Source organism: Vanessa tameamea, chromosome 24 (assembly GCF_037043105.1).
Source record: "Vanessa tameamea isolate UH-Manoa-2023 chromosome 24, ilVanTame1 primary haplotype, whole genome shotgun sequence".
Taxonomy (NCBI): Eukaryota; Metazoa; Arthropoda; class Insecta; order Lepidoptera; family Nymphalidae; genus Vanessa; species Vanessa tameamea.
Window position 1 is genome coordinate 5,715,844 of NC_087332.1, and position 23,642 is coordinate 5,739,485.

The 23,642-nt window shown below is 32.3% G+C and overlaps 2 protein-coding genes across 3 annotated transcripts; one reads left to right on the top strand and one right to left on the bottom strand.

The window, feature by feature from the left end:
• Positions 1-4,118: 4,118 nt before the first annotated feature.
• LOC113402633 (uncharacterized) lies at positions 4,119-6,400 on the bottom strand. The gene is made up of 4 exons (XM_026642925.2): positions 6,047-6,400; positions 5,555-5,881; positions 4,608-5,480; positions 4,119-4,383 (listed from the first exon to the last, which is right to left on the bottom strand). Exons 1-4 carry the CDS (start codon positions 6,224-6,226, stop codon positions 4,174-4,176), a joined length of 1,590 nt encoding a protein of 529 aa, XP_026498710.2. The 5' UTR covers positions 6,227-6,400; the 3' UTR covers positions 4,119-4,173.
• A 1,026-nt stretch (positions 6,401-7,426) lies between these two features.
• On the top strand, positions 7,427-23,297 carry LOC113402632 (protein polybromo-1). Of its 2 annotated transcripts, XM_026642922.2 has the most exons (33): positions 7,427-7,742; positions 7,915-8,064; positions 8,361-8,532; positions 8,937-9,067; positions 9,588-9,842; positions 10,185-10,340; positions 10,858-10,960; positions 11,421-11,652; positions 11,885-12,000; positions 12,230-12,480; positions 12,680-12,953; positions 13,390-13,654; positions 14,007-14,105; positions 14,418-14,579; positions 15,018-15,224; positions 15,642-15,821; positions 16,073-16,221; positions 16,411-16,529; positions 16,680-16,793; positions 17,342-17,508; positions 17,691-17,757; positions 17,835-17,940; positions 18,203-18,336; positions 18,727-18,846; positions 19,240-19,363; positions 19,734-19,925; positions 20,142-20,281; positions 20,582-20,684; positions 21,368-21,409; positions 21,632-21,860; positions 21,961-22,037; positions 22,446-22,575; positions 22,946-23,297. In XM_026642922.2, the coding sequence occupies exons 1-33, from the start codon at positions 7,617-7,619 to the stop codon at positions 23,223-23,225; spliced, it is 5,172 nt and encodes a 1,723-aa protein (XP_026498707.1). In that variant the 5' UTR covers positions 7,427-7,616; the 3' UTR covers positions 23,226-23,297. The 2 variants fall into 2 exon arrangements, with proteins under 2 accessions (XP_026498707.1, XP_026498709.1); XM_026642924.2 differs by lacking the exon at positions 21,368-21,409.
• The last annotated feature ends 345 nt before the right edge of the window (positions 23,298-23,642 follow it).

The window sequence follows — 23,642 nt, forward strand, 5'->3', positions numbered from 1 at the left end:
TTTTTACAAAAGGATCATGCCTTAGCTTAAGAGTTAGGAGTGGTTCAGGTTCATCTACAGAATTATTACTTATTTGTATAAAATTAACACCTTATATAATAATTCAAGCAAGCCCGCTACCTGTAATCACAGATGGCGTAAATTAAAACAATGTGTGTTTATTAATAGGCAGGTAAGTAAAATAATATAATAGGTATTAACCTAAACACTAACTATTACCATTCGCGTAAGATTTAAGATATACCTATGTAGGGTTGCTTTTTTGCTAGGATTTATTTTTTTATTATTTCTAGAATTATTTCTTCAGTCATCAATCCTAATAGGTACTCTAAAATTCAAAAGCTGGTATAAAGAATAGAATCCAACTTCTAAAATATAGACAGCTATAGATACCTACATAGTAAAGTGGATGAGCTTATAACATACTATTGTTAGTTTGTCCGTTGAGTGGCGTTGATAAGGATTTCTTTTTATTTCAAACGGCTGTTTGTTAAGTAGCAGGTGCTGGTTACTTATTTTGTTTTGTTTTTTTTTTAAACTCGACGTCAAAAAATATTTACCTATATGATATATTACTGCATATGTAAAAATATTCTAAACCCAACCTATACAATACAATATAATATATAAAAATAAAGATTAGGAGTTGCTTACTAAAAAAATGTTGCTGGTTAAAAAACAAATATGTTTTTTTTTTTATTACGAAATACTCTAGAAGAGATAACGTACTTAGATATCACATATTTTTAATTTATTTAAAGACCAACATGGAAAAACGTCTTAAACTAAAAATTACACTTCATATACTGTCAACATTAAATACATAAAATGATTATTTGTTTTAAATAACAACAAAAACCACTCTCAACCAAACAAACATTTACATACAAAGCTGCAAGTTCGCAATCCATATACATTGTTAAAGACATTATTTTGTACTGGTCTTACGTATGAGCGAGAGGGACTGTCATCCCTCTCGTACTCGGGCGGGGCTCTACGCGGAGTTGCCCACGTATTTAGAGGTCTCTATGTGAGGTCCCGAAAGTAATTTATTAAAAGGCCCCACAAATGCAGCTTTCGAAACACGATTCAAAAATTACCGTACGAATTAAGATGTAACGATACTTTCCTCGACACTAACACTGCAAATTTATATTCATTATTTTAATGTGTTGTCTTATCAGTGCTCTAATAAAACAGACTATTAAAATTATATACAAACACGATTCTAGAAAGTCTCGATAAATATTAATAGAATTTGTAACATTAGTAGGCGTTTATGAAATATTTTATGGCCTATTCGTGATTTATAATGTTTGGGAAAGCTAATAAACATTAGTGGCAAAGTGCATGTTATTTTATTATTCAATGAGAATAAAACATAACTCTAGGTCGTTATGAAATATCAGATGTTTGAAGTCAAGCCGAAACAAAACACAATTTTATTTATTATAATTAATTATAATATAAGTTCTTAGACAATATTAACCAAATCTTTCATATATTAATGAACATTCAACTACAATTAATTTATACTACATATTATGGAATTATTTTAAAAACAAACAGATTTTAGATAAGTTCATGAATCTAGTTGTCTAATGTGATTATCAAAAAATGGTCACACAGAGTCTTACGAGCAATTTTAACGAAAACGAACTAATCCTGAAAAGTCATGACATATAAATAAATATTCCCCTTCATATTTTCATATATTAACAATACGGCAAAATTAGTAATTATTTAAATCGCTCTTGTATTTCAACAAAGATTTGGATTTAACGTGCAATCGTCACCGGCAATCAAGATTAGATACAGGTTACAACATTTTTAAATCTTAATAATGTCATTGACATTATAGGTGTTTAGGCGTGACTCTGTAGAATAGATTAGTAATAGATTGAGTACAACAAAGTTGTTTCTTTGGTTGACTTTAATAACATTTTTATTGCAATAGGTCCGCCCACTACGTCTGGACTCTGGTTGATAAGTGCTCATTACCGCCCAACGATATTGGCACTAAGAAATGTTAACCGTCTCCAACATCGTTAATGCGCCACCAACCTCGACGCTACCCTTTAAAACAGAACACAGCAATATTATGAATAGCTGTTTGGCGGTAGAAAATGTTGGCAGTTGGAATGGTACCTAGACTGATTTGCAAAAAGCCCCAGTAATTTATAATAGCCTCCAGTTAATTTATATTGTAACGAGAAATACGGACTTACATTCAATTTTAATATAAAATACCAGAACACTAAAAAAAACATCATTTGGTATGGACCAGTTTATTTAATCCTTACCGTAATGTTTAAATACATAATCAATTATTTTAAGTATAATTCTAAAATGTAAAGAGTACAAAGTAGTTGAACTTGAAAGCTACACTAGAAGCAAAATTAAATTACTCAAATTGTTGCTCAAAAATACATGGTTCTTTATAACAAAATACATTACATTTTTATTATTTCCATGTAATATCTTAGATTACAAAACAATAGGTTTTAAACCCTAGCTCTAAAGATTTACGTTACAAGCTTGATTGGTTTTTAAAAATTAAATGAAATAGTTAACAAATTTCGGGGTATATAATAAAAAAAGATCCATATTCGTTGAATTTAACGTTGATTATAATATTACATCGAGTCATCAGCTTGCAATTGCCATCTAGCGTCTACAACATACATCTTTCTTTTATATACGCTACTCGACGCTAGATGGAATTCGTTTTTAACATTATTTCTTTAACTTTTTCCAAATAAAATTTAGTTAAATCATTTATTTAAAATGCTTTAATTAAAACCATTTAATAAAATCAAACTTACGATCGAGGCAAATATAAAATAGATAATAATATAATGATAAGAGCTGTCAGCCAGCTGTGACAGCTGTCAGAAAATAGTAAACACTAAATCTATTTAATAGAATCATTCTTTTCTTTTTAAATCTAATAATAAAAACGATAATAATGAACGTTGAATTAATTAAAAGATTGATTGAATCAAATAATGAAACCAGTCCAGAATTAACGTACTCCAACCCACTTTTAGACAAAAATGTAACTAGAGCGTTGTCGAAGAGCTTTCTGAAAATTCTAAACATTTCAAAAGATAACTCAAATAAGAATTTAAGACTCGCGGTCTTAGAAAATATTCGTAAAATGTGTAAAATAGAACCAGACGAACATGTTAAGATTGATGAATCCTTAACTGAACTCCTAGTTAGTTATTATGAAAAACAAATTGAAGGTGTGAATAATCCAAACAATATTGACGCTATCGATAAAAGGCTAGACGCTTTTCTTATTCGAAAATCTAGAGAAATATCAATAAATTCCTCTTTTCAATCAACTATGAACCCTGAAGTAACACAGGCTTTATTAAATTTAGATGAAAAAGCGACACTAAAAGACAACATAGCAAAGGACATTATTCACTGGAATCAAGATGACAAAAGATGCTTAAAACTTTTAAACGAACTCTGGAACTCAGATTTGCCTTATAGTTGCAGTGACATTTGTGATGATACATTTATAAAAATTAAGACTGAAATAGAAAAATTACTTCTTGATATTTCATACAATTTACTTCATGATGATAACATAGAAATTGAAGAACTATTATCTTGTGATACTTATAAAACTTTAATTAAAACATGCTCAGTTTCAGTGGACTGTTTCCAAATCTGTATATGCATACTTAATACTTTATTTCTTATGAATAATTTTCACTATAAAATACAAAATTTAATTTTTATATTTGTACAAAAAGTAAAGTCAGCGTGCACAGAAGTAACTTTTTCTATTCTGTATCCCACACATCTCACCCACTTAGTTACACTTTTAGATATTAATTTAGATGAATTACCATCATCAATAAGAGCAAATTATATTCAATCGACAGTCACATATTTAAAGACATTACATGAAAAATCTCAAAATGATTTAATATTATTATTTTCACATTTCCCCCAATGGGACGATATTTATTTCGAACAATAAAGTTATTGTAACATTAACAACGCACTCCTGTCTGATGTTTTATTTTAAACAACAAGAATTTTCCAAGAAAAACACTAAGTAATTTTAAACATTTTTTTATTCATAATATTTTAATTAACATCAACTTACAAACTACTACTTTTATTTAAGTAAGTTTCATAATAAAAATGTAATCAACCAAAAAAATCTCTTAATAACTTGTATTCTTTTATGTCTGTCAAAGAGCATAATGGATCCAGATACAATTTAGCACATATGCAACTTATAAGTTTTGATTTTTGACGTTGGACTGTATGTGGATGGCTTTTCAAGTGTTTCATCAAATTCTCCCAAAATGGAAAAGTCTTATTACAATATCCACAATGATATAGTCCTGGGTGTATCTGAAATTAATTAAACCTTATTAAAACTTGTACTTATTTACAAATTTTAAATTTGTTATGGTTACTATGAAAGTTATTTGTCTGCCTTTTACACTTTGACACAAATTAACTGAAATACTTAATTAAACTTTTTCATTATAATATTATATTATATAAAATGTAAAATACAGAAAATAATTACATCCTCACTTAAATATAAACAATATTAAATTTATCTAATGTACCTGTCGAACAAATTCATCATCATCATCCTTTATTATGATAGGTAAAACTTTGCATCCGGACAATATTTCTTTATGTTCATTTGTTTTTGCATGTTTTTTCAAATTGTGCACATTAATTATTGAATCACAACCAAAGCATTTTGTTGTACTTTTAAAATTATCTATGACACAGATTAGCATGTAACTTAGAGTGTCGATGCAGATGCCATTATTTATAACAACAAAACTTAAGCCGTCAATTTCAAATGGACCAAACATAGTATCTAAAAATGACTTATATGGAACACTTTTTATGGTAGGTTTGTCATGCTTTTGATCTTTAACTAAGCCTTTAAGTTCCAAATGTCCTCTATGACAAGCTCCTTCCACATGTTGTTTTGCAATGTTAATATGTGCAGACAGCCATTTATTACATAGTGAGCAATAACCCTTGCTTCCACCCTCATTCAATCTTATAAAATTGTCTCTTCCATATTTAGCTAACTCTGCCCTTGCCTTGCCCTTATCTCGCCTAAGCCAAACTAAATCTGCCTCTACTATATCATCTAGTGACTGATGAAACTTCTTATGTTCTGATAATGCAACATATGTAGCATCTACAATTTCCTGACATTTTAAACATGTAGCTTTGTTTTCAATTTCGAAACTGAAATATGTCTTTTCAATTTTTTTAAATATTTTTACGGCAACTGAATCTATGTTGTTATTTGTATCCACATTTGCATTTGATTTATTTTTAATATTTTCTTGAGATATTTTGTGTTTATTGATTTCATTTTTATTACTATTGTGATTATCAACCCAATGTGTTTCTAGAGATTTGTTATCCAATACTTTAAAACATGTAAAGCAATAAAAGTTATTTTCTCTTACCTATAAGTGAAATTAATAGTATATTAGTACCTAAAACAAATATTATTTAGCAGTTAAATATATAAAAATTGTACCTGTCTATAGAGCTGACTATCCTTAACCATAGTTCCACACTGTATCAGTCTCATCATATGACTAAAAGACTTTATATGAGTCAAGATTCTTTCAACTGGTTCATCACATATGAAACACATACCATAAACAATGCCGTGCCATTGCTGTTTAGTGATAACTCTATCTTGTATTCTTATTGACCCATCTTCATCACAATGTACATTCAATGTCCTTTCCTTATTCTTATCAGAAATTTTAAATTCTAGATGATTATTTCCTTTTATGTGTTCCGCTGCATTTTGGAACACTAAATTACAAATTTCACAATAGAAATATTTATCAGCAATCTAAGAAAAGAAAACAAAATTTTAGTTAAAAAATATTAATGACTTCTACAACTGACCTGGCTACAAGTCTTCATCATGAGGCATGTATTAAATTCAAAACATATTAATCTGCAGTTTCATATCTACGACAGAAATAACTCGTATAATTATAAAATTGTTTATTACCTTATAAATACGATCTTTCTTAAATTTATGAGCATATTCCTGATTTTTAATATTTTTTCTATGTTTCTCCCATCGCAAATGCTTTTCTACATGTGTTTTAATTTCAAAACCTTCTTGACATAAAATGCAATAGAAATTGGCTTCGCCGCACAATATGAAGTTTTTATAATACTTATCCATTTCAGTTTTTTTTTTAATAATTTTAATCAACAGTTGAAACCTTCAGATAAATTGTTAGAAACAAACGTTGCAATGAATGAGGGTAGAATGCAATGATACTTTATCAGGAAATCTTTACTTAATCACTTTCTACCATCTTCCTACACTTATTATTTGAACAAACTTTATTAATATTAAAGTTTATAAGATATTTGCAAATACCATTAAAGGGCTAGAAGCCGTAATTACCCTTACAATTAAATTATATTATATTATAGATATTTTGGTTTAAATTTAAAATGTAAGTTAACGTCTTTTTTGAATAATTATTTTTGACATTTGTATGCTCAATAAACATTTTAATATTTAGAAAAATGTAAACAATATCAAAATATTAAAAATAGCGTCTACTTCTTTTAGGAGGATCCGAAAAAAAAAACCTATATTAATGTACAAATATTAGTAAATTCTAAATATAATAATAGATTTTTTTCAGTATTATAATAATATCTTAAATAGAAAGCCAATTAAGTAGGTAGTATTAATAAAATTAAAAAGATTATTCTGAAATAATAGAAATAAAGTTATTAAAGCTATGAAAATTTCAACTCCGTTTCTTCAATATACGACGAAAAAATTACATGATGGGTATTGGGCAGATAGTAGGTACCACCTCAATCGCATCATAATATATTCAACTGCCAAAACTTAGTATTGAATATTAATATTGAGTCCACCAGTTCCAGGTCAACAAGCCATCAGTTAGTGCATCTACACTGACTCGATTACCATTCTAGTCGAAGTTAGACGACAATATTTCATATTATGTGACGAGTTCCCACTCGTATTTAATCAAACCCCTTCCAACAGGTAAAGATTTCCATTTTCCATCCCTTCACGAAATCATTCCCACAGATTGCAGAGGTGAGGAAAATGGAAAGATAATAAATAAACATAAAGTAGTTTTGATTTTAGCAACTAGCAAAAAGCCATATGAACTAAAATGAGGCAAGTTTTCGAAATCACAAACTTCAATTTTATTTATTTGTATTTTATATGATTATATTTCTCAATATTTTCCACAAACGGTTTTTCGGAATTTAAGCGTATGTCAGTTAAAGTAATGTGTGTGCAACCTTTTCCATTTCAAAACAGACTAATAAGATACAAAATTTGACAACATATTATAAATTTATGAATAGTGGCAAATGGCAATACTAAGCGTTTCCTTTCATAATATAATAAATGGCTTCCTTTCGTAAATTGTTGATATTTGTTATATGGACACAATTTTTATGATCTTGATTCACCTAATTTGTTGTGTTTATTATTGTAATGCTACTTGAATGTTGTTAAATTCACAAATTCGCTTTTTGAGCGGGTAAGCAGAAGGTCTTGAATATATAAGACAATGAGTAAAAGACGACGCGCGTCGTCGGTAGCAAGTAGAGGTGCTGATGGTGACGAAAGTGATGATGGAATAGAGCTTAGTAATCCTGGACCTCCACCAGCACGAAAAAAGAAGAAATTGGAGCCGGTATTTATATAATAATTTAATCAATTAAAAAATAAAAACAAAAATAGGTCATTAAATGTGAATCTTGAATATATGTATATACAGTATAAAAATATGCCGGTATACTTAAGTGTTAACAAAACCCGTATAATTAATAAAAGTGCGGTATTTTAATGAACGTGTGTTATTGCAGAGTGAAATTTGCCAGCAATTGTATGACATTATTCGTACATATAAGAAGGAGGATGGTACGTTATTATGCGACTCTTTTATAAGAGCGCCAAAGAGGCGGCAAGAACCCCAATATTATGAAGTTGTATCTCAACCAATTGATTTGTTACGAGTAAGTAATTGAAAATATGAATATTAATGTCTTTAAGTTATAAAGTAAAGGTGTTAATGTTTTAGTTATATCTCCAACTACTTTCCATGACAGTTGTACTATTATATTCCAACACATTATTTTAATTAACCACAAAACTGAATTTGGTTCATGCATGTGCATTCTACTCTATCTTAACATTAGGTTTAAGATTAATATAAAATATATTCTGGCTATAATATATATTCCCATCAAATTATATAGACTGTGCAAAACAGTTAAATATTTATTTCATGTGTTTATTATCCTATTCATAGGTACAACAAAAACTCAAAACGGATACTTATGAGGATATTGAAGAACTATCAGCGGACATTGAATTATTAGTCAATAATGCTAAGGCCTTTTATAAGTCTGATTCTGATGAATACAAAGATGCCTGCGAACTTTGGAAACTGTATTCTAAAAATAGAATGGCACTTGAAAGTGGTAATTATTATTATTTAATACACATACATACACATACTCTGAACATTTTACCTCAAACATGTTGATAATACATAACATAGACATAACTTTACATTTAACACTGTAACTTGATTATTCAAAAGAGCTTTTATGAGCCTATTTGAATAAAAAATAATTTGATTTGATATTATTTGAAAAAAAAAATTCAAATATATAAATGTGTAACAAACTAAAATTGGTAATATAAAAATATCTATATAATGTGACTTAACAATAGTTATGATATCACATTATAACATGCTGTATGTCTATATAAATATATATTTTTTTATACTCTAGACACAATGAAGTTTTAAAATAATTATATATAAATACATCTAATTTTTATAAAATAAAAAAAATATTTATAATTTTTTTTCATACAGGTGAAGAGGCTAAGACACAGAAATTGTCACGAAATGGCTCTTCCAGTCGGAGATCAGACGTTGCTGAGGATTTATCTGAGACATCCACTAACAATGAGGAAGAAAATATCTTTGAAGAACTATTTAATGCGGTAAGTAAAAGATTCTAAGAATTAAATATATTCTATGTATACTTTTATTATATTTTGTATTACAAGAAAAAATACTTATTGATTAACTATTTGAGTTAGAAGTAAAGAAGATTCAAAGAAAATATGATTGGACTATTGGAAAAGATTAATAATAGTAGATACAACTATAGATAGAAAAGCTGGCAAAAATATACGCTGGAATGTGTGCGTTGTGTCTGAACATTCACACTTTAACATATGCACACTTTTGTGGCATTAGCATAAGTACTTCAATCTCCTATTAATCTATATTAATACATATTATAAATACGAAAATAAGTCTGTCTGTCAGTTGTTCTTTCATGGCAAACCATTTAACCATATTTTGGGAAATTTGAAATGAAGCAATCTTGATCTCCAAAGAAGGACAAGCTCTTCTTCTATGTCTAACACTAGCTGACGACTAGCTCCTAATACGCGAGCGAAGCCGCGGGCGATAACTAGTGGGATATAAAGTATGTTAATGATTGATTGTTCTCAGGTTATGATGGCTAATATAGATGGAAGACCGTTATATACAGATTTCCAATTTCTGCCATCGAAACGACGGTATCCAGAATACTTTAGTATAATAGAATCTCCTATTGATCTTAAAACAATTGCACAAAAGATACAAGTTGGCGAGTACTCGAATTTAAATGAATTGGAGAGAGACCTGATACTTATGGTTAGAAATGCATGTTTATTCAATGAACCAGGCAGTCAGATATATAAAGATGCAAAAGCTCTGAAGAAGGTAATTAGATCATACATTTTTAGTAAGCTACAATATACAACATCAAACAACATATTGACTACTACTAAACACCCAGTCCTGTGGACAGTTTGTCGACATTTTGGATGCTGACTGTGCCTATGATGACGTATATTAATTTGGATTAATACTGATATTTTTAAAGTTATGTATATGAATTTTAAAATTTAAGTTATACCTAATTTAAATAAAAAATTATATATCTTAAAAATGTGTTAGATTTTCGGTTCCATTTATATTTCACCAAATTAACCTACAGTAATTTCTTTGGAATTAGTTTTACAAATGATTCAATCACATCATTGAAGTCTCGCGTGTGCGCAGGTGATCCACGCGCGCAAGCAGGAGCTGGAGCAGCACGGACGCAACAAGACGTCGGAGCGCATCCGCAGCAAGCGCTCGTCGCGCGCCGCGCCCGCGCCCTCCGCGCGCGCGCTCGCCATCATGGAGCCGCCCGGGGGGGACGTCGCCTACGTCAAGGTTCATTTTATACGCGATTATTCAATACGCGATTCTTATACATTTAATAGAATATCATATATACTTTATTCTAGTAGGCTCTTACATTTTTAACTTGTCATATTACAGTATTGAAATAAATTTGTCAATTCTACCCAAAACAACCACTAATAAAATGTACTTACTAATTTCAAATTAGCTTGAGTATCTTAATTAAATTAAATTTGTTGTTACATTGAGGAAGCTGTACGACTATGATATTTTATTCATTATTGATCTTGAAGTATTGCAGATAGACATTTTTTATATGTAATGACTATGAGGTTTGTAAATATGATCAGTATGATATATAAACATATAAAGACTTGTAACTATTTAGTGGAATAAGGAATTATTGATTTCTAAGACTCATCAATTAATATTTATAACAAAATACATGTCACATTGAAATTTAAAGCTAACAGTGCTTGATAATTGTACACGCTTGCTCAAACTACCGACTGAATCTTAATAGAACATTATTTTAATTTTTTTATAGCACTCTGAAGACAGCGGCGATAGTGATGAAGATAAAGTGGACAATGAAGATTCTCCACAGTGGAAGCTTCTTGACGTCATCAGAAATCACTTAGGACCCAGTGGTAAATAACTTGATTGGACACAAAAAACTAAATAAATCGACACAGTTGTACTTCATAAATAATTTAAATAAGTCAATGTAAATAATATTGATGTCCACTTGAATGATTTTGGTCAGGGTGAAAGTCTCATTGAATAATAGCCAACTGTGCAGGACATAGCATAGTACATAACTGTGTACATAAACATGAATGCACTCTATTCCCTCCCATCCATATACATGCAATGAGACGGCAATCTGACATAACCAAAAAGGATTTCAGTTATAGGACCAACAACTTTAAGTGTTTTCCGAGGCACAGAGATGTTAACAATAGAAAATTATTATTTAACACTTGAGACTTTAATGACAGTGTTTCTTTTTAAGTAATATTAAATAATGGTTTAACCTGGGCTTAAACTATCGAGATACAGGGCTATAAGCTAGCTGCAAGACTAATGATTCAAAATATATATTTCTAGGATCCCCAATGGCTGATCCGTTCTGGAAGCTTCCATCTCGTCGCGAATATCCAGACTATTACAAGGAGATAAAGAACCCAGTGTCCTTGAATCAAATTAAGAATAAGATCAGACGAGGCAGCTATGGAACACTGTCAGAAGTAGCTGGTGATATGAACATTATGTTCGAGAATGCTAAACAGTATAATGTGCCTTCCTCGAGGTTGTATAAAGACGCTGTTAAATTGCAAAGGTAATTTTATTTCAATATTTAATGCACATATATTGTAAATACTACAGGTTGGAATATTTTATTTGGTTGTTTTAAATTCAGAGGCTTAATCATAATGATGGTGAATGGGTTTGATAGATAGCTTTTTCCCTTTTATAATATTAATTTGACTACCTAAGCGCTATTATATCATAATACATATATGTATTATGTAAATATGTAATGATTGAAGTATGAATATATTGCATTGTAGATTAATGCAACAGCGCGTACAAGAAATGCTTGACATCGTACAGAGCTCATCGAGTGACGACGAGAGCTTATCGTCTGTTAAGAATCAGGCGCAGGCTAACACCCCGCGACCTAGAGGTATGGTAATTCGAAAAAGGTAGCTGGTCATTGTGTGTATTTTATTATATTATAATTTTTTTGTTCATTAACCAATTCGATGATTCTTCCTGTATTGATCCTTTCGTGTATCTTTTCTATATATATTTGTGACTTTGTTTGAAATAGCAAATTTTAAAATGACATTAACAAAATGTCAATACAATTGGTATGTGATTAATATATCTAAGAACGATGGTATTCATTTCAGGTCGCCCGCGTCTCAACCCGAACCCATCTTCAGCTCCCTCGCCATCCCCCTCCCCGATCATACAGAAAACGAACCTCCCACTAAAAAAGAAGCTACACTACATATCGAAACAGCTGGTAGAGTTTACATGTTCAGATGGAAGACAGCCCATGTTGTTATTCATGGAGAAACCGAGCAAGAAGCTGTATCCTGAATACTATAACGTTATAGACCGACCCATTGATATGTTGACTATCGAAGCAAATATTAAGGTATAATATTTTATTTTGCAATGTCTTCGCTTAACTTCTAACATGATATTTAAATTTAAATGTATTTCATTTATTGTGACTTGTAAGAAATTATATATATTATTTACATTAAAAGTATCATTTATGAAGAGATCACAATCAACATCTGTTAGAAATAAGTAATTTTATATTTGAAAATTAAATTTGATTACGTTTACAGAATGACAGATACAATAGCATGGACGAAATGGTCTCTGATTTTCGCTTAATGTTTTCAAATTGTCGTCAATTCAACGAAGAAGGTTCCATGATATATGAAGATGCGAATCTTCTCGAACGCGTCATGAATGAGAAATTAAAGGAGATTAATAGTAATTATGAAAGGAAAACTCCGCTAAAGACATTCAAAGCAGCCAAATCGAAACAGTTGTCGCCGTTCGAACAGAAATTGAGGACATTGTATGATGCCATCAGGGACTACAGAGATCCAAAAGGTAAATCATTTTGTAATTAAAATACTAACAATTATTTGTAGGAACAAATGTTTGACTTGATTCAATTAAATACTTTTTTTGTATATAGATTTAAAAATGGAAGGTGTAACTGTGTGAGAGTTATACTTTGTGATTTTAAGACCATTTGGATGAACACAACATTTTTGTATTTTTTTTTCGTTGTAACTCACCTAGCACATCAACTAATACTACAATTGATTGCCATGACAATTGAAAAATATATAAACAAACATATTTACACAGGTTTTTTTTAAAAAAGTATCAAATATTAATTTGATAAAATAAAATGTTCTCTATAACCCTAATTATTCAAAAAATCTTTTTTAAAATATTTGTATTCGTCATCATTCCATTAAAAAATATGAAACAAATCTGTCACTTTGTAAGTTGTATTAAAAAAACAAAATGGTTTCAGTAAATCGGCAATTAGCCTTAATCTTCATGAAGCTGCCAAGTAAAACCGAATACCCGGATTACTACGAGCTAATAAAAAACCCGATAGATATGGAGAAGATCGCTCACAAATTGAAGAACGGAGTGTACAACGCTGTCAACGAACTCGCCTCGGATTTCATACTAATGTTCGACAATGCCTGCAAGTATAATGAACCGGACTCGCAGATATATAAGGACGCGTTAATATTGCAACGCGTTTGTTTACAAACGAAACAATTGTTAAGGTAAGTGTTTTGTTCTTTATGAAGCTTCGTGGCCGATTTTCGCCGTGGCCATTCGTAAAGGAGTATTGCCATCTTTGCTAGATATATTACAGAACGCAAGTGTGTACTAAAGTGCATTTTCAATTTCCATACTCTCATAATCTGATGGGAAAGATTTCCGGCGCAGGATCAACGGCCTTACGCCTCGGGTGCGTGGCAATATTAATACTGCTAACGTCGTAAGCTTGTAGTTCTTATAGCTTAAATTGCTGATAAATTAGTTAGCTTCAAGTTTTGATAGTATTTTTTTTCTTTCAAAACATAACATTATTAATTTCGTAAACTGGTATTTTAATTATATAATATTTAACAGAGAGGATGACGATGCAGTCCCCGACGTTCCAGCTGCGGTGCAAGAACTACTGCTGAATTTATTCACATCGGTATACAATCACCAAGACGAGGAGGGGAGGTAACTCAATTGATTTTTTAGATATATTCTCAGTATTGATACGAAAATACACAATATAATTATTTCAAAAAATACTTTTTATCAATGTACTTAAGTCACTACATTTGATTTAACTTGAATTAAAGATAAACAAATTATATTTCTGCTCGTATTATGCTAATAAATTTTACAGCTTACCCTATTTTTTAACTGACATCTAAAAGAGCAGTCTACATGTATGTTTTTTTTATCTATTTGAAAGGTTAAACGTATATTTTTTTTATGTATTCTTAAAAATAAAAAAAAATTATCTCTTTATATGATCATTTTCAGATGCTACTCCGACAGTATGGCTGAACTTCCAGAACACGACGAAGCGGCTAATGGAGAAAAAGTACGCGCTATTTCCCTAGATTTGGTCAAACGGAGACTGGACAAGGGCCTGTACAAGAGATTGGACCACTTCCAACAAGACATGTTTGCGGTTTTCGAACGGTAAGTGAATTATTCATAACTATTTGATTACTTAGGAAGGTTTTGTAAACTTGACTCCATGATAATATTTTAGTTTTAATGATCGAACTAAGAGGTTAATGTTTCTACATGGATATGTTTTGAGAAAGACAAACATATAATCCCAAACGGAAAACTGCTGGGTTAAGGCTTAATGTGTTATCCTTATTCGACCAGCTGCTTCAATGCGCGTTGGGGGATACACCTGTACTAGGTTTACATCGAAGTAATGCAGGTTTCCTGACTATGTTTATCCCGCCGAGTACGACATAAGTTATGAATATGCATCTCGACTGGTAATAGATTAAGTCTAGTAATACAGTTGCTAGTGTAATATTCAAATGTAATGTTCTTTGTTATTGTTCCTGATAATTTAACTAATTGACTAGATAGGGATAATAATAATAATTTTCGTTCCAGCGCCCGGCGACTGTCCCGCACGGACAGCCAGATCTTCGAGGACTCTGTGGAGCTGCAGTCGTACTTCACGGAGCAGCGCGACGCGCTTTGCCGCGGCACGCTGTCGTCCCCCGCGCTGGCCTTCACGCGCGACACCATCGCCACCAGCGTCGAGCTCGTCAAGCAGTGCAAGCTGCTGCAGGAGAACGACGACGAGGACGAGACCAGGTCGGGCATATTTTTCTTCGCATATTGTGTACTGCCACTTCCATTTAAATTTCTTTTAAAACTAGTGCCCCCGCCATTGTACGCGCGAGTTTAATTTATTAAAAAATAAAATAACATGATATAAATATAATTTACACCCTATATTACCAGTCAAAAAAAAAATTAGAATTAAATGTTTAGTTGTGGAGATTAGCCTTGCATAGGAAAAAAAACAGATTGTACCACTTAATAAAATTAGTATACATTTAATTGTGACTATAAAAGTACAAGACGCTACAAGTACTTTTTTATATAATTAATTTAAAGTTAAGATATTGCCGGCTCAGCGAGTATTTACTACGAAATAGAAAATAAGGTCCAGAAATAGTAACATTTAATGATACCTGTTTCTGGCCACTGACTATGAGTTTCCGGCAGATCGAGTACGGACGAGTCTATGTCGTCCGGTGCGGCGCCTCCCCACAGCCAGTACGGCAAGGGAGACTTCGTGTACGTGCAGCCGGAGAAGGGCAGCAAGGAGCCCTCCGTGGTGCAACTGCAGCGCATGTGGACCAACGCGGAAGGAGTGCCCATGGTCTATGTCAGCGTCTACTTCAGGTAATCTAATATTAAAATATTATGCGTTATGTCGGTAGAATTTATTATTTACACATAAATTATTCAGATTAATTATTAATAAATTATCCGCGATGGTGCCGTATCTGTTCCTGATGCATCATTCATAATAATTATATAAAATAAATATAAAAAATCCGTAAATATAGGTACAAAAAATGTAGACATTTAGTTAATTTAATAATATTTTTGGACTCTTATTCTATATCGCCTCAAATGTCATATGACCCCAGGCCGCACGAAACGTTCCACGTGCGCACGCGCAAATTCCTGCAGCAAGAAGTGTTCAAGACGGAGACTCATCGCACACTGCCGCTCGATCACATCATCGGAAGATGCTACGTCATGAACGTCAAGGAGTACTTTAAGTTTAGACCTGAAGGTATGTCTGTTATGTTGAGAATATTGTAATTAATTATCTTTGCGTGGTTGGAATACTCTCACATATCAGTTTTTTTTTTTTTTATATTAATTTTATTTTTTAATATAAAAAATAAAAAAATATCAGTTTCTATTCGATAATCACTTACATTTTATAAACGAAGTATCAATATATTTATTTTATACCCAGGCTATTTGGACAAGGACGTATATGTTTGTGAGAGTCGTTACAACAGCAAAAACCGCTGTTTTAAGAAGCTCAAGGCATGGGAAGGCGCTGAAAAAGAAGCCGCACTTATATCCCGAGAGGTGATAAAATCTTCAAATTATATTTATTATAAACAAAAATGTTATTAATATTGCAGAAGTAATAATTGTGAAACAATATCCTACTCCATGACGTATCAAATCATTCAAATTTTAACAATTTCTTTTCTAATTGGTATATTTTTGTTTAAGATTCATCTAGAGCCAAACAGAACAGTTTCAGTATTTCGTGAACGAGTTGAGAAACATAAGGATGAACTCGCCGAATTGGAAGTTTTGGAAAATGTTCAAGAAAAAGAGAGACCCGTAAGTTATTTTTATTTTAATAAATTCTGAAGTTTAGGAACTAAGGAAGTTATTTTAGAGAGAAAACTTTTTTGTAAGAAAATAATTAATGTATATACAATATAAACAACTGAAATAGCCTAGTGTATAGAGCAAGGGCATCTATGAACATGGGGGAATTATGGGATTTTCCAGTTATAATTTCTATTCATTACTAATTGTTTCTAAATTGTTGAAAGCAGGTTTATGGCATAAGCTCATTAAACCCTTTTTATATACTAAAATACACTAGCAAATTTGCTTTCGAATGGTACTCGGCCAATAATTCACATAGAGATTACTACTTTAAGTAAATATATAGCATTTCTTAAAATCGTCAATGCGTCGCACGGCTTTACTGAGACGTCATATTCCTCGTGTCTGTGATTAAACTAGCTTATTCTCCTTTCAAATCATAGTAGTAAGAATATAAAGTATTGCTGTTTGGCAATAGACTAAGTGATGAGTGTATACTCAGATGATTTGACGTAAAACTTGTCATTTATAACATTTAGTTATCGTTTTGGCAGGATGTGGTGATGTACAACCCGCTGGGTACGGACGACGAGAACACGTACTACGAGCAGTACAACACCGTGTGCTCCGGGGTCATCAAGACGGGCGACTACGTGTACGTCGTCACTGACGGCGGCAAGCAGCTCATCGCGCAGGTCGACACCATCTGGGAGACGGGCGAGTGAGTGCACTGAGCCTTATATATCTCAGCATATGGAAATAGGAACTGGTTGTGAATGGAGAAAATTGTCTTTGTTTGAAAATTCTATTTTGTTTTATCAGTGTAGCGAACGATGAGAGAGCATTTTAAAATCAACTTAAGGTAGATTTAACTTTGAATAAACTTTACCATTTTGATTACAGCAATAAGTGTTACTTCCGTGGACCGTTTTTGATCTTTCCCTCCGAAGTATCGAACATTATCAGCAAGGTAAGATTTCATTATTAAATATTTCATTTCTTGTTTTTATTATAACTTATAATAATGTATAAATTCAATTTTTCCAGCCATTCTACAAACAAGAAGTTCTCCTGACGACCATGCATGATACAAGCCCTCTTGTTGGCATTGTTGGAAAGTGTGCCGTTCTTGACTATGATGATTATCTCAAATGTAAGTATAATCACATTTGGTCACAGTCACGAAATACTAAACTATTTGGACATTATTTTTGTACAAAAAATATCAGTGACTTAATAATACCATGAACTGAGAAGAACCGTTAAAGAAACTTAATATGTTTCTATATATTTATACCATAAGAATGAGCATAAAGCATACTACATAGGCACATGTGGTATGTTATATACTCTGTTGCTCAATAGGCTCATTGTTAATCGCATAAAGCATTATTATGTTTAATTATTATGCACAGGTCGGCCCACCGAGATATCGGAGAACGACGTGTACGTTTGCGAATCCGTGTACGACGAGTCTAATCGCATCGCAAGGAAACTCAAGTCCGGTCTGCGGAAGTTTGAGCACACGAAGGACGTCACTGTGGACGAGGTAAAATGTGTTCCGTTTTCATTGCAAATATCCATTGGCGCGCTTTGGGATCAAAGTCGAAATATTAATTCGATACACAAACGTTACTCTTACTTATCGATTCACAAAAAAATACCACAGGTTCGGAAATAAACATCTCGGACAATGATGGGTTTTCTTAAAATAACAAAATTGTCTCACAAATGAGTTATTAACTCTGTGCAAAAATATTATTAACGTACATACGTAGTAAAATTGAGAAAAAATATATTGAGAAGAAGCAATCATTGTTTTTTATGTCTTTAAATTTATATTTATTTGGACCCATGCTTTAAATTGCACGTGTATTTGTACTGCGTGTCTATGTTTCTTTATTATTTATTTTTAATGTGGTTTACATTTTGGTTTTAGATATACTACTTCCCCAAGCAACTGGGCCCGCCTGCTCTCGCCTCAGCTCAGGACGTGCAGTCTTCTTCCAGCGCCTTCGCTCAGAAACCGTTCAACCCGAACGTTAACGCGGACTCGATGGTATGTTAAATACATATAATAATCATCATATCAAAAAAATCAAATCAATTTTATTCAAGTAAACTTCACAACGAAGCGTTTTTGAATATAATATATGCTATTATAATCTTTTTATAAATGTAATATGGAGACTTTTAAAGCATATATTAGTTTTCTTAGCATAAATATTCCCTTGATATATGAAAAAATATTTTAAAAAAAGAACCAGGTTAACCAGTAGGCATATAAAGCCTCTTATCTCTATCACATTCATTTAAGAAATCAAATAAATTATCAATATAAGTCTAAGGAGTGTTTATTAAAGTATATTCAAAAGATTTATATTTAACCTCATCCATTTTTTGACTCATTACCAAACAATTATATTTAATTGAACATTTGAATATATTTCAGGACGGAAAACCACAGTTTACAAATCTCATCAACACTACAATCGGTAGTCAAGATGTCGAAATGATTTTAGAAAATTCTCTCGACGACTCATCACTGGCGTCGCCTGCCACACCGCTCTCTATTGGTAAATTATTGTAATAATACTTGTACCTTCAGTCATGAGTATCGTATTTTATATTTAAATACTGTCTATGAATTATTCGAGGTGATTTAAATTGATTAGATACCTATTATAATGTGTAGTTTAATTGGTGTATTACTTATTAAGGTTAAAACTTTAATAATGAAATGTTTTATTTTTTCATTATAGTGATTCTTGTCATTTTATTAAATCTCTGACTAAGCTTTATAGTTAAAATTCTAGTGTATATAATAAGCCCAAGGATTCTACTTTGAATAATGAATGTATGTTTGTCATTTGGTCAAAAAATACCATGAAGTATAATATTTTTATATATATTGCGTAAGATATTTATTTATGTACGATTTTTCAGGTGGTAACAGTAACCCCTATAACCCGTCAATGACGCCGTCCAGTCAGGAGCGATCGAGCAGTCAGACGACTGCGACACCGGCGAGCAGCAAGAAGAAGAAAGAACAAAAACAGAAGATCGTCACTGGATACATTCTCTACTCGAGCGAAGTACGGAAAGCTATCGTGGCGAATAATCCAGAGTCAACATTTGGTAAGTGAACTTTTCTAGAAATTAGATGTAGAAGACTGCCTCGTCGATTTAGTGATTATAATGCTTCAAACCCTTAACCCCTAAGGTCGAAAAAGTTCAATTTACTTCAATAATACAAGTACAAAGCAAGGCAATAGTTACTTCCGCAAAAGCGTGTTTGAAAAATAATAATATTGTAAGCAGAGGTCACGTGTACATGTATTGCTTGTGTCGCAGGCGAGATCTCCCGCATCGTGGGCAACGAGTGGCGCTCCCTGCCCGCCTCCAACAAGCAGAGCTGGGAGGAGCGCGCCGCGCGCTGCAACGAGGAGACCGCCGCCAGGCTCGCCGAGGAGATGCGCGAGTTGTCGCAGCACGTGCGTACACCCGCATACGCACACACGCATATATACCGAAACGTACACCAATAACAATAGCAGGAGCCGTACACTTCCTATAGATAAAAACCTTGAATAGACGTGGCATAAAGTCGAATTCTTAAATAATCATATATAACATAGATTAGAGAAATTCATTGAAAATCTAAGGTTTGTTTATCTCTGCTCCTTTTGCCATTGGAATAGGCTGTACTGTTCACATAAATATATTTTTTTTAATTCACTGAAATTATTTATTTTTTGAGTGTAAATGATAATTGCTATTGTATTATGATGCAGATACCCATGGAGATGACGTACGAGTGTGCGTGGGACACGTGTGACTATCAGTTCGAAGATCTTGCCGATTGTATGGAGCATTGTATTGGAGATGGTGGTAACAGTATGTATTTATAGTTTTGTATTAGAACAAAGACACAAATTTTAAATTGATAACGGTATATTTATAATAACATATTAGTGCATGAAATACGTAAATCTAAGATTTGTTTATCTTTATTTATTTTTCGATTGGAACAGACTATAGTCTAATCGTAATAAAAGTAATCTCTTTAAGACAAACCAAACCTTTTGACAAACCTTACTAAAAATCAGGGATTGGAGGACAAAATGTGTTAATATTAAAAAAACTATATTAAAAAACTATATTATAAATAAATAATTATATGTAACAATTTGATATGTTTGGTAGATTTTGTTTATTTGTTTAACTTCATAGGATCATAGAATTGTTGTTTTTATGTATAACTATCTCACACTTATTTTCGCATGCGGTATTCACCTTAAAAGGTAATGCATTTAGCAATAAGAACTTTGTAACTTAGCATAATTATTACTTTAACAGTGTAATTACCACTGGTGAATCTTAATAAATAAATAAAATAAAATAAAAATAAAAAAATATGAGCAAATACTTAACACAACCATAAAATACATAAAACTTAATCCAATAAATACACAAAACAGGTTAATTATGACATACTATACATAAGATAAGGATTTTTTCGTAATATACTTATTATAATACTTAATAATATTAAAAAAAAATGTCTTAAATGCTGCTAGTGATTGGAACGTTTATCGAAACTAAGAAGACTAAGCTAGAACGTGAGTATACCAAGAGAACTAAGTATAAAAATAATTTACAACTGTGAAGTGAAGGATTGCAGTTTAGTAAATTGCTTTTATTTTTTAATAAGTAAAACTAACGAAAATAGATAATGTTTTGAAATGATCCGTTTTATATTTAGTATTAATGTCGCTGTGCTAGTATCAGTGTTTCGTGAAAAATGCATTAACAGTATATTTTTCTTACATGTGCTACGGCAGCGGGTCACGTGCAGCAACACTACCGCTCGGGCGGTTCGAGTGCCAGTGGCAGCGGGAGTGGGAGCGGAAGCGGTAGCGGTGGCGAGTACCCGTGTCTGTGGCGCAACTGCGCGAGGGTGAGGAAGGGACAGGCGCCCTTCCCTAACCTACCGCGACTGCTGAGACACGTGCGGGACCTGCATGTCAACAAAGGCAATGGACGCATGATGGCAGTACACGAACGGTCACGGTTAGTTTCGTTTGTTTTTACGACAAATCTAAATAATAGAATTGATGAAAACGTAAATATTTCATGACGTAAAAAATATTAATATCGATAATATTTTCAGAAATTTCGTTCTGTCTTCTAAGAAACCGCCCAAGGTATACTCGACTAGTTTTCGTAGTGGCCTAATGTCTCCAGGAGGTGAGAATAACATTTTTTAATTCTTATAACACTATTCATAATTTAAATAGTATATAGTTTCAAATTACAATAATATAGAATTTGAATTTAATACAATTTGAATAAAATTGATATTGGCTAATATAATATATATTCGCCTTTGTTTCTTCACTTTAATGTTTCGATCGTTCCAGCTGCCTTTTGTTTTATAATTTGAGGTCTATTTATACACTTTACGTGGTTTTAGATTGATGTATTTATATCATATAAAAACGACTGATAATCAAAGGTATCTTAATACCGTAAATGAAACAAAGTATCGTTTGATCAACGAATCATGAATAGTCAATAGAAATAAAAAGGCACTCCAGATCAATGAACCCAGTAAGAAAGCTCTCCAAAGTTTCCAAGTTACGAATCTATGTGCAGGCATGTCCCCGATGGCGCGCAACACGCCGTCGCCGGGCGCGGGCGAGGCGGCGCGGCCCGGCCTCGACCCGCTCTTCGTGCACGCGCCGCCGCGCGCGCAGCGTGTCACGCACTCCGAGGCCTACATACGGTGAGACAGACGCTGCCTATCATTGTAGCTAACAGCCCGAAGGTCTTTGTTGGATATATTGAATATTTAATGAAAATTAAAAGCTTTATGTAAGCCTACGGGTCCCACTCACCAGTTATGACACCGCCAAATATCAATTATTTGTATTGCGAGCGACACTACAGCCATGAGAGTACGTATATGAAAGGTATTATGTTTTAGATTTCATGATCTGCGGCAGATTGACGTTGTAAATAGTCGATTATAAATATTTTAATTTACATTGTTATGGTTACTCTTTGGGAATACTCTTAGTGTAGGGTGTTATGTACGTGATTCAATTAATCAGATTTATTTAATTACTAAATAGGGACAATCTCTATATTTTCAGATATATTGAAGGTCTGCATTCAGAGCAGAAGTATATAACACCGTGGGAGAAATCCCTTACACCGATGCCGGCCAACCCGGACCCGTCGCATTTCAATATGCAGAAGCTTCCTTCTCACTGGATCACCGAGGAAGCTGTCAACGGTTACTTACAACAGGATAAAAATCTCTCTGAGACTGATGTACAGAAAATGGATCAAAATACAAAGATTTTGAAAGGACTTTGTGCGCTTCGAGATTTTATGATGAGAGATGCTTTATCTATATATAAGAGCTACTGATAATATAAGAATAATGTTTAGAGTTTAAAATCATGTATTGACCATTTAAATAAAACCTTTTAATTAAATAAATTATAGTTTCTCTTTCATACTGAAGAAATATTTATGAGGTAAAAATTTGTAAGGGATCTAAGGTAAGCTCACGATTCATTCATGACGATCGTCATAAAAATTGCATGATATCGGATCGTGGTACGATGCATCACTGTTTCAATACTTTTATATTTAGTATTCGAAGATTTAGAGTAGGCTAGACACCACATTTTAATGAATACATATGTGGATATAGTAAAGCAAAAGACTTGTACTTAACATATATACTACTGATTGAATGCTTCGCTGGACATTAAATTAAAAAAAGGGCATCAACGGTATAAAAAATAAAAACCTATAACTCTATAAGGACAATTCTGCGTC